This window comes from Montipora foliosa, chromosome 1, assembly GCF_036669935.1.
Source record: "Montipora foliosa isolate CH-2021 chromosome 1, ASM3666993v2, whole genome shotgun sequence".
Taxonomy (NCBI): domain Eukaryota; kingdom Metazoa; phylum Cnidaria; class Anthozoa; order Scleractinia; family Acroporidae; genus Montipora; species Montipora foliosa.
Window position 1 is genome coordinate 16563761 of NC_090869.1, and position 12274 is coordinate 16576034.

Genomic DNA, 12274 nt, shown 5'->3' on the forward strand with positions numbered 1-12274 from the left:
TTAACGTCTTTAAATTGCTGAATTGAGAAGTTCAAGATGAATGGTGAACATTTAACTGAGGCCCTGTCTGTATGGTCTCGGGTACCCAAGAAACCCTCTCCCTGAGTTACCCTGCGCGAGACATTTTTCCACTCACTTGTTTAAAAATCATATCAACCGTTTACATGACGTGGGCGAGACAACTCGGAAGGGCGAGACAACTCGGGGAGGCGAGTTGTCTCGCCTCATTTTTTCGCATGCTATCAGTTTGGCTCGACTACCCGAGACGAGACAGCAAAATCTTAAATGCGCACGCATAAAATAAAAAACCGAGAAGCAACAATTCGGTGGGCTTATACACGTTGGTAGCGTTTGCTTTCGAATGAAAAGGTTTTTCCCGCCAAAATCCTCACCGCAGTCAACGGAAACTCTCGATTCAAAAACCGGTCAGTGTAAATCGTAAACTGCAGACTGCAGACCGGGGATAACATAAGGATAAAATGAAGAGTGTTCGTGATAACAGGCGTGTTTTAACCATCGTAGAGTTTGGCTCGAATGAGTATGTTTTTTAAGGATCTGCCCTTTTTGTACGAAACGCTCGGGAGATCTTTAAATACTTCGCTAAGTTGCGGTTGTTGTTGGATTGAATGCCATTTTTGCATTAATGAGTATTTGTTTAAGATTATGTCCCATTGGGCGGTATTGTGTGACGAACGACAAGATTCGTACGTACCTTGTCCAAATCTCATTTTTGCATGTGAACAATTGGGTGTACGATAGTTACACTTAAAACTGCACAAAAAAGCACAGAATACTAATTGCAATTCCGAAAGCCAACCTCTCATGTTTGGCTATCTTACGGCAAACAACAGCGCTATTCCATCAAACACACTATCAATGTAGAAGAAAAGAACACTACATGGTGTAAATGTAACATTGTAGCTCCAAGAAGAAACACAGCATCAAGCTGTGTACAATAGGATCGAACGCTACATACTCACTTTTCGCGAGTGACAAACCAAGCAATAAAATTGCAGGATTTTCGATCCGCCGTTTGATTATTAAAACTGAAATAACTTGCCATTGCCTGAGTGATACCGAACATTGCTCTCTATCGCTCTCCTTTATCGGCAACTGACGAGATCCCGAAGGATCGAAACAACGGTCTTGCCTGAGAAAAATAAAACGGCCATGAGTCTTCTAACTGAAGACGGACTTCAGGCGGTCCCAACAACCTCTAAAAGAGGAAGATGCCTAAATGGAGATTGATGCGTTACTTCAGACCATGGCGACTTATATAGCTACAACATCGCAGACATGCAGCGACGAGAGTACCAACCCGGACAAAGAACGAGTGGGAAGGAAAAACGTTTATTGACACAAACGTTTTCAAAGGCGAACGATTCGCAAACGAGTCTATATTTTATATAGAAACGCATTTCTCAAGTTGCCACCCCTTAGTGGCAAAAAAAAGGGTCTCATCAAGGGCGAAGCACTTAAACTTCCTCTTCTGAAAAGGAGTTCAAAACTAAAATCTTGCATTTTAGAGCACATCTTATCGAACGAGGTTACCCAGAAACAAGGGCACCCAACGAGAATATATAGTTCAAAACCACTTAAACAAAGCTTTGTTAAACGTATTTTAGTACATAAACAGTACATATAGGCATATTTTTATTCCCTAAAAATTTTTCATCTGTTCGGATTTCCTAGCTGAAAGTCTAGTGATCCGAAACTATGGGGATCAAAACTTACCACAGGCAGCCCAAGCTCGGTATACGATTTATTGACTTTGTATGTGAAAACATACTTTGAGCTTATAAATGCTAAAATAAGCTGTAAATGTAGAAATAAAGTTCGCTTACCTCTACATACGGTTGTCCTCGTCTTTTCTGTGCAATCGGAGGGCAAACTTGTGTCCATTTTAGACGGGTTTGTGGCTTTCGAATTTTTGCGATGTCGTTGGTTGTCGTTTCCCCTCATAAAGAGAAGATATGAGGTAAGCGAACTTTATTTCTACATTTACAGCTTATTTTAGCATTTATAAGTTCAAAGTATGTTTTCCCATACAAAGTCTATAAATCGTATACCGAGCTTGGGCTGCCTGTGCACTTACCAGAAAATAGGCTCCCGAAAATTCTAGGTGACCTTTTAGGGCAAAAATCCGTTTAAAATGGATAATTTTATCAGTTTTTAGATGTTCGAAAATCCTAGGACAGGCAGGCAAGCAAGAAATTTTACGACAAATGTTCCGACAATTCTAGATCTCAAATCGTCTTTCGAACAGATATTTTCCGAAAATTGACGTTGGGTGCCCCTGCCAGAAAGCCTGATTACGGCCCTCAGCCAGGATCACTTGAAATTTGAAAACCGGAAACTTGCCCTCCTGCAGAAATGCAAAGAAGATAGCGATCTTGTCTTTCGTCACACAATACCGCCCAAGGGTGCCTAATCTTAAACAAATACTCATGCAAAAATGGCATTTAATCCAACAACAACCGCAAGTTGGCGAAATATTTAAAGATCCCCCGAGCGTTTCGTACAAAAGGGCAGATCCTTAAAAGACATACTCATTCGAGCCAAGCTCTAAGCTGGCTAAAACACGTGGATAGGAGTTGTGTAGCCTGTCAACCCCATTGTTATCACGAACACTCTTTATTTTATCCTTATGACTCTCTTTTTATTATTAATATTTTATTTTATCCTCAGTCTGCATTTTACCCCCGGTCTACAGTCTGCCGTCTGCGTTTTACACTGACCGATTCAAAAACAGCCTTTCATTTAAACTACATATTACTGCTCCTTTGAGATTGTCAGTCATTTTGGGAATTTGAAAACGCAACTATACTTAAAGTGCCTATGAAACAAAGAATAACTAAGGTTTATTTGAAAGAACTTTTGAAGAAAGGGAACAAGGTGTTCTCATTTTTATAATATCTCACATCATTGGAGAGATATGAAGGTTTTTGTGTTAAAACTGATGACGTCATCAGTGGTTCCAAGGTGAACACAAATCACAAATCTAAAATATCCTTGGAAATATTACCACAGTTCTCTTCAAACTTGGCACTTATAATGTTAATCAGTCAGCACATAAAATGACATCCATTGTACAGTTGCCATGCCAACCGTTTTACTTCCAGATCAAGGTTTTTCCGCTTTTTGTCTTAACCAAACATCATTCACACTCAATGAGTCTTCCCAACGCCTAGTACTTATTTCCTGCAATTTGAAACCTTCCTCCTACAGAAATTAGAGGTCACAAACGCGGGTCTTCCACGTCGTCCTTGCCACTCCTTGCGAGGTACGTAACCATATCTCGCTAAAGTGTGGCACTCGATAAATCCGCCATCTTTCATTGCAACCAAACCGAAGCTACCATGCATATTACTGACGTAATTTTCGACATCCTATAATTATTGGTGGATTTGGTCTCGTTTTGAACTTTTCAACACAACAAGGAAGGTGACGCGCTCGTTTTTCACCTTTGGCGTTCCATCCTCGCCAAAACCTAACTTTGTGACTGAACATTCAACTTTCAACTTCACAATCCAACATTCAACTTTAACCAAGACATTCAAGCGTTCGAGTTAACAGTCAAGTTCACATTTGAAAATCCAACATAAGTTAGAAATTTAATATTCGAGTTGACAATGTGCTATTTCATTTTACACGGTTTTGTCTTCAACATTTGAGTCTCTCATTCAGTTTTCATAAGTTCACCATCGGCTGATGGTCAGCATTAGCGTCAGTCCACTTCGTCTTCCCTTTCCGGATTTCAAACGGCTCCTGCATTGTTTTCCCCACGACCTATATAGTGTATGATGTTCCGAACTAGCCACTTTACAATGCATTTTTGGTTTGCAGTTGTCGTTCATTTCTTGATCGGTATCATAAATATGAGGCTTGAAAGAAAATTATATTATTAGATTGCTGTAAGAAGAAAAACAAAAACTTCCACCACCGCAATTGGCCTGAATGATTTCAGTAGCCTTACTGTAGTCTCATTCTAGCTATTAGAAATCGTTAAACCGCTGTTGTCACTTACTTTGTAGCTTGATCCTCAAGAACTCGTAAGTGTACAAATAACAGTTTTTTTTGAAATCTAACAAACGTCAAAGGTCTATTGAATGTTGCCATTTTAAATTTCAACTCCATTACATCATGTAGTTCTTAAATAATTATGTTATTTATCAACATGATCCAGTTTTCCATCCTAAAGACACTCAGAGTCAAGTCAATTAATTCAATCAGTGATAAAACCTAATCACGGTAAAAAATATTCGACACCTTTGGCCCTTTAGCACTTACATTTTGTATATATCACGAATAGATATGTGCTACGAGGCCATGTAATTAACGTTTTCATCGAGTAAACGTACGGCCTTCCATATTAAAAATCTGTTTTTGATTTTGCTTCGCACTTTGAACTCATGTTTCCTAACTTATTACGGGTTTGATTTTGCATGCATTTTTCTGTACCTTTTAGAAAAATATTGTAGACTATGTCAAGTAAGAGTGTTTTTGAAATAGCATTATTGTGAAGAAGCTTTATATATATAATTACTGTGATAAGTTGACTTTGATGAAATGATATATGAAATGGATCATATATGAACTGCGGATATGAAATTAATTGAAGCTATGATCCTCGCATATATGATCCATTTTTCAGGCTTCTCTACGCAATTGCAAAAATTGCGTTCATAACTGCGAGGATCAGTTTTCACTTGATAAGTTGACTTTCTTTAATTTAGATGCGTTGTCAATCCCTTCAATGTAAGAACGCGCCGTATTGACAATTTATGCAAAGCTAATTGATCAGGACGGGGGGGCGGGGGAGACGTTAGAATAGTATACTGATGCCCCAGAACGAATATCCACCACCAGCTGCCCTTAGAGCCTTAGAGGTGAGAAGGGTATGCGTTAACCTGTGGGATTTTCCGTCGCCTAACCTCCTCAATTATGAACAATTCCCACATCATGGACACGAATTTTGCCGAAAAAATCGGTGGGAAGTCAAATAACTAAGAATTTATCCCCACTCCCTGAGGCACTCAACCTTAAAGAAACAGTGAACGTTTACTATTTCTCGACCATAGGCTCTTATGACCCATCACGGAACTGATAGGAGCTCATTAGTTCTTTGCAAACCGATTGTCGGATACGTTCAGATTCCGATTTTTGCTGTCTTTATGTCAGGCTCAGTCGTAATACGGCACACTACATGAACACTGTGGTAACGGATGTTTGAAGTCGGAACTTCTTATAGTGTGGAGATCTAGGTGACCCGAAAACACTGACCCCCGGTCCATGGACAACCCAAACGGACTACCCCAAAAATTATATTTCCGAGCGTGCCCAAAATCATGACACACAAAGAAAGACCAAGGGTTGTCTATAACTTTATCGTAGTAATCAATACCTTGCAACTCAGTCGGTAGAGAAGGGTGATCTAACCCTAAGGTCGTAGGTTCAATTCCCACCCTGGTCAGAGTTTTTCTCTGTCCTTGTGTGGGCTATTTCCATTAGTAGGGCTAACGCTCACATGGTTCATATGGGGTAGAAACCTAGCACTTCACATTACTCTAATCAGTTAATTTTCTCGTAATATGATTGGTTAATTTATTTCCCAAAGTGGCTATTACTTTGCGTGACAAATTGACGCGAGCATAACGCGAGCAGCGTTGTCTAGACTCCTATCGACCAAGGCAAATTAGCCAATCAGATTGCGAGATTACAAGCAAGTGTGATAAAAATCCATTTTAAACAGGGTTGGTCAACAGTATTTAAGTCTAAGGACCCATTTTTAAAAGGTTAGCTTTCAGTAATTATTGCACCAGTTTCACTTCGCCAAGTACATGAAGTAATCGGCCATCACAACAATTATTGAAAGCTAACCTTTGAAATGAGCGCTTAGGCTTAAGTACTGTTGACCAACGCTGTTTGAAATGGATGGTTAGGCTTAACACTAATTGTGACGCTGCTTACGACCAATATATATAGTACTCACTTGAAACAGAAATTTTGGGGGTAGTCCTTTTGGGTAGCATGGACCGGGGGTCAGCGTTTTCGGGTCATCCTGGAGATGGTGCTGATGTTTATAACAAAGGTAAACTAGCACCACAAGGGAGACTCAGTAGGGGTAGGTGAAGTGTTAGAATATCACTGCCTTCTCTGCAAGGTTGAGTCATTTTAGTTTTAATAAGAGGTAAATGCTGTTCAAATTTGCCGATTTAGTCTCCTATGAATCAAGAGATAACGAGCCTGGGTCCAGGCTCCGAGTCCCCCATTCGGCTCACTTCGCTCTTAATGATGTTTTTTTTCGCCTCGTTCCTTCTTCTCCTCTTCTCCACTGTGGAGCCGCCAAGTCCCAGGCTAAGAGATAACTTGTGAATTTTGCCGTCTCGGAAGCAAATTAAACCTGTTCTGTTACACGACAACAACAACAACAGTGTGTACAGTTATTTTATTTAAGCAGTAATTTCTATTTCGGAGAATTGCTATGTTTTGATTTCCCAGATACGCATTTCAACCAACCGTTATTGATATAGAAGTGCGGTTTGTCCGAAGGTTAAGCAAAAGAAAAAAGTTATATATTAAGAGTTATACTGACCTTTGACAGTAGCTAATGACCTTGAAGCGTTTAACTCTGGATCAACGATGGGGTTTCTTTTAGTTTAAAAATTTCCTTATTTGGATGTAACGTAGCCCGTGCATTTTCTCGCGCCTGCAGCTTCAATCTTATTTTTGTCCATATTTGGGCATAAAATTGGTGTCCTAAAATCCCCAGCTTTGTTCCAAGAAAAAATGTTGCAGGTTACACGCTTCAAGTTCATGTGCTTCTGCCTTTACAATATCCTCAAAAAATCATAAATGTTATTTTACTTTCCAAATGAAAATAGTTTATGCCCAGTACTTTCGGGAATGTCGAGAAAGACAAGACAAAAGTAAACCATGATGGGGTACCCTGTGTACGATGATACCCAGCTGTAAACACTTAGTGCGACGTGTTAAATTATAAATTCAAGCACTTCTCATCCTGCCCTTTCGTCCGTTGGGTTAAGGTATGGAAACGAGGCACAAATCCTCCGATCTCCGCTCTCCTGAGGAAGTCAAGGTCAACTATACTTTACTTCTCTAAACCCTTTGTGGATATCGGGCTTGACCAGCTGAATTTTAGATGACCCTATTCGTTGTGCTATGAACGAATTTTAGAACGGAGTCAAGACGAAAGACCAAACAGAATTGAAAACCCAATGTGCGGATGCGCTTGTGCGTGTGCTCGACACACTTTAATCTGAAGTTCGCTAGTGTAAATGTTGTTTTTCTATAGTTCCAGAATTTGTAAGGCAGTTGTTTTCTTTCGTTGAGAGGGTTAACAACATTTCAAAGATGCGTAAAATCCGAATCACGCTTTGAAATCCACTCTGTACATAGAGGATATTACATGGCCGCGCGGGGATACGAATTCTATCTTCGAGTGCTGCAAGTATCTCTCACGAGTGAGCGAAGCGAACGAGTGAGAGATACTTTCAGCACGAGAAGATAAAATTCGTATCCCCAAGCGGCCATGTAATGTTCTGTTTATTACATAGATATTGATGAAATGTCTAGATGTAAAATAACTTGTTTTATTCAGTTTCGAAATGATGAAAAAGTGGTCACCAACTGCTAAAACACGCATGTTGTAAAACATAAAACAAGATATGAAAGTTATGAAAAACAAATCATGAAAATGTCAAATTTTGCAATAAAATGTTAATGTAGTAGAGAAGAATTATATTAAAGCGCAAAAGTATCTTACAATGAAGAGAAAGCTCGCGTTTTATTGGCTAATCGTGTTGGTTACCATGACAACACCTATATTCTCAAATGTGAAAGATAAAAATGATATGTTCATTGCGCGCGGTGAAGATATGATTTTTCAGTAAAAGGAGAAATCCTGGTATTTCATCAATATCTATGTAATAAAAAGGAATAATCCATACTGAAACGAATCGAAATAAGTGGACTGACACCACAGGCGAAACGGGACTCACTCCGATTGAGCCGTATTTAATCAAGGTTAAACCTGTTTCAACCTTGTTTTCACCTAGAATGATCGACTTCTAACCTATGTAAAACGGATATAACCAGAACCGACTTAAATTTACCGGTATACAATTAAATTAAGTCTCTGGGTAATATATTGACATATTTCACCGAGAGACAAACAGTCACGCAAAGGGAACATTGGCATTCCTCTTTCACTGGAAGGTGATCAAGTACTCTGGATAACACTGCCAGTCGTAGAAAACAACAAAAATGGAAGGATTTGGGATCTGATCGACCACAGTATCGTAGGTGTCCGTAGGATCAGCAAGGTTCTTTGGTGGAGGCGTAATTAAGCCTTGTCTTCCCATTGTGTATTCACCAACAAGGACTTTTGTGAGGTACATGTATCGGCAACCACTCGCGTCTGGTGGTGAATATGTGGACCTCGCTGAGTAAGAGGCTTGCAGAGCGAAATATACCCCATTTCCATACATTGTGGCTGAAGAATAGCAAGAATAATAATACATCTAATATATTTTATGGAACGAAAAGCTGATTATGTTTAATTATGAGAAACCATATTAGGATTAAATATGATCGTACCATTAACGCATTAACACACACCAAAATATCTTACTGAAGTGTCTGTCACCTCAGGAAAAAAAAAATGCGCTTCTCTTATTCTCTGCACTTGTCCTATCCTTTCGCATAGTAAACTTTCCTCTTCAAAGTCGCTGTTCAAGAGAATACCAAAAACTTGAAAAAAATAGATGCAATTTGATGAAAGAGCAAAATAAAGGGAAATAGAATTAATATCAGGTTGACATTACGAAGCACTTTGCTTGAGGACAGGTTGTTTTGGTGACGTCAACCCAGTATCGAACCCATTCCCCGTCATAGCTCCTTTACATGTATCAGTCTATGGTCAAATTTCTTATCTTTCAACGCATCATGTAGGCAAGTGAGTTTATGGGAAAAAAATGAAAACATCAAAATATGTTTGGAACACGTGCAGAGACAAATCAAAGCAGGCGAAAAACTTTGTTCTGCACGGTGATGGGCATTTAATCAAAAGAAAAACGGAATGGGAAACACACACCTAACGAACAGGACAGATCATGGCCTTTAGTGGGTACTGCAAGCACAGCGAAATAACTACTATTATTTGGATTGTAAGGTTGCTCGTTGTGACAAGCAAATAGCCTCAGTGTGTGGCCCGGTTAGATCAAGAACCTAACAAGTGCATTGGGAGCAATATTAAATTCTAAAAGAATTGACACAATTGGGGAGAATCCCTTCTCAGGGAAAAAATAAGAGAAGCATAAGAAATGGAACTATGGGATGTGACCGTTAGTTTCAAAGAAAAGTAAATTACCTAATGAACGCTACTCGTCCACAAGTGTAAAAATTTGACTTTGCAAAAAAGAAGTGTGACCTTAGCGTTGAACTTCTTGTCGAATTCTACAAAACGTAAAAAGTGTCTTTACATCCCTGTGTGTCTTTTGTTCGACGCACGCACTAGGTTCCTAAAATAGAACACGTAATTTTACCAGTGACGCGCTTCTACACACTATTGTATTCTCAGAAACGGCCCTACTAGACGCAAGTCGTTTTTAAAGACAGGAGAAATCCGAATGCACGGAAAAAAGCCTTCTGAGTCAGATTCAGCTCAACTGAGCAAAGTGTGACTGAGTTCGAGCCTACAAAAAAAAAGCGGGATCCGCAAATGGTCACGCACCTTGCCTAAGCTAGGTATTGAACCCGCTCCACAGGCCTAAACTTTAGTGACCAAACGGAAAAAAAGCCAGTGTATTGCTGTAGTGATGTTGCTAAAATCAATTAACTCAGGTAATACGATATTTTGCAACGTAATCATCTACCTTTCAAAAAGTGAAAGTTGTTAATGCTAAATTTGCATATGCGGGAAATAAAATTTGTTTTCGGTTCTTGATTTCTACTAATGTTTTGTTGCTGCATAAACGACAAGCAAAATTCATTGTACAGCTTAAACCCAACCACCTTCCCAGGGCTTTTCACCGCCGAGAGTACTCACGGCGGTGAAAAGCCCTGGCAACGAGGTTGGCTTAAAAACTACGGAAGAGATGGCTACGAAAACGATTTTGGAGTTGCTGTGCTGTGAACCGCGGTAAACTATTTTCTGTCAATCCTTTTCAAGTACAAAACCATCCACTCATTTGGTCTCACGGATATAATGTTTCGACTGAACAACGAAATCTCTCAGTCTGCTCTTGCAAGAAAGGTTACAGAAGAAAATCGTTTTTATAAGGTTTACTTTGAAAAAACAGTTGTGCATTTCATAACTTCTCTTTACAACTATGCCGACACTAAAGTTCAAGTTTCGCGTATTCTTGTATTCTCGGTTTTTCGTGACGTCAGGGCTGCCATTTTGGTGTCCCCAAACCGGGAAAAAAAAGAAAAACCGCTGGGTGCCGGCTAATCACGTGATTGAAAACCGAGGAAACGATAAATACATACATACGGGTTTTTTTTTTCAGTTCAAAAATAAGACCTCTTTTGCTCACCATTTTTTCCGTGAAAACTTCTGTTGAACCCCGTGTTGTTAATATGCTTGCAGTTATCGCCAGGAGTGCCATGAAAGAGGCTCATTTCATTGCTTCCCTTTGTTTCATCCATCTTTTTCTTTCGGATGGCATATGTTTCGTAAAGAACTGGGTTTTGAACTCGTTCAATCTTTACGATATTATTGTTCGGGCATGTTTGTCTGAACTGACTTTCAACTCTTTGATATTCCTTTGCATCATTGGTCGGATCAAGCTGACAGAGATGCACAGTTTTCTCAAAACCGCTGTGATCCTTTGGCTGTGGAGTCCAATGTTTTGGAAGAAGATCTCCTTATTGAATAAATAAGAAACAGATAAAAGCTAGCTGTCACTGTATTCTCACTGCGGTGGGTATAACATTACCCTCGGATAGCGTCAAGTAAAGTCAAGTTGTCATCTGTGTGATGATACAGGGAGTGATTATACAGACTTCAAACGAACAACTGTTCAGACTGTTGTTCCGCTTAGAGGTTTATTTTTGCCCCGGGCAAATACTTACTCGCATCATGAAGCAAGTTCCCAAAGTTGGTGGCAAATAAACTATTTCTTTATCTTTGTATTAACTAAATTATTCCAAATAGCTTTGATGGGATTGACAAAATATTGCTTATAGTCCCGTGAAGTCATAACGTTATGAGGTATATGCACCTCATGTACTGCACGTCAATTTTATTTAGTGAGATTTTCTTATAAGCCAAATATTGCGCCCGTGTTACAATCCCACTCTGACAAATGAATGGAATTGTTTCAGTGGTTACGAAGCCAACTGCGCCACGCTTTGCAAAATAGCTAACTGGTTGGGGTTTTCCAGCATGTTATCTTTGATTTTTGCTGCTCATTGTTGTAAGAAACATTAGTATATTCTTATGGAATTTTCGCAAAATAACTAGTACGTTTATCGTTGACGTCACCTATTGTTATTAATGTGCCAACCAGAGCCTCATTGGCTGACCAGAAAAGGATCTTTTGTTTCTGTGGTTGGCACATTTGAATAACAAAAACAGTGTTTGTAAACAGATATCGTAATTATTTGCAACTGAAACTAATTCAAGTTGTCTTTGCTAATTTGTGGCTCAGTACTTTTCAATCGCCAAATCCATTTTGGTGATAAGATGAAGTACATTCCAAACCTTACCTCCAGCACTCTAAATACTGGGTCAGGTTCCCTTTGTTCTTATCACATAGAAATTCTATTTATTTGTATCTGACTTACTGTGGTTTACTCTTTGAACGTCAGTAACGCCGTAACCACGAATTTCCATATTCATCAATTTGAAGTCTATTCGGCAATGTCCATCTCCTATCTCTACTCCAGATTTCTTCTTATCGTAAGCAGCTTCAATCTTTGCGTTTACTAGAGGCTCAAAAGGTTCGAAAGCATCCGTGTCACCATTTTGGTACCTCCACTGGATAACCTTTGACAAGACTTCAGCTTGTTTGCGTTTGTCTTCTTCCTCTTTCACGCGGTCCAGAAGAGTATGAACTTCTCCAATTGCATTCAGTATGTCTTCAGTCTGTCCGCTTACCATTATCCGTCCAACCTCTTTCTCAACAGTTGCCTTGACATCGTATTTTAATTCCAGCGCATGGAGTTTTCGGTAATGTTGTGAAGACAACATGGTAACTGCCTCTCTTTCAATTTCTTTCCTTGTGGAGGTCTCTTGTATAATTCCATT

General features: G+C 39.4%; 1 protein-coding gene across 2 annotated transcripts in view; it reads right to left on the minus strand.

Moving 5' to 3' along the window:
- Positions 1-6348: 6348 nt before the first annotated feature.
- Positions 6349-12274, minus strand: part of LOC137991303 (protein mono-ADP-ribosyltransferase PARP14-like) — a 41479-nt gene continuing 35553 nt past the window's right edge. Inside the window, exons 9-11 of one of the 2 annotated variants that reach the window (XM_068836415.1) lie at positions 11812-12274; positions 10560-10889; positions 6352-8515 (exon numbers count right to left, since the gene is read on the minus strand). The exon at positions 11812-12274 is cut by the window's right edge and continues 1047 nt beyond it. In XM_068836415.1, the coding sequence (XP_068692516.1) occupies positions 8229-8515; positions 10560-10889; positions 11812-12274 (1080 nt within the window). In that variant the 3' untranslated portion in view covers positions 6352-8228. Of the gene's footprint in view, positions 8516-10559; positions 10890-11811 lie in introns of both variants that reach the window. The other variant, XM_068836420.1, reaches the window with a different exon arrangement.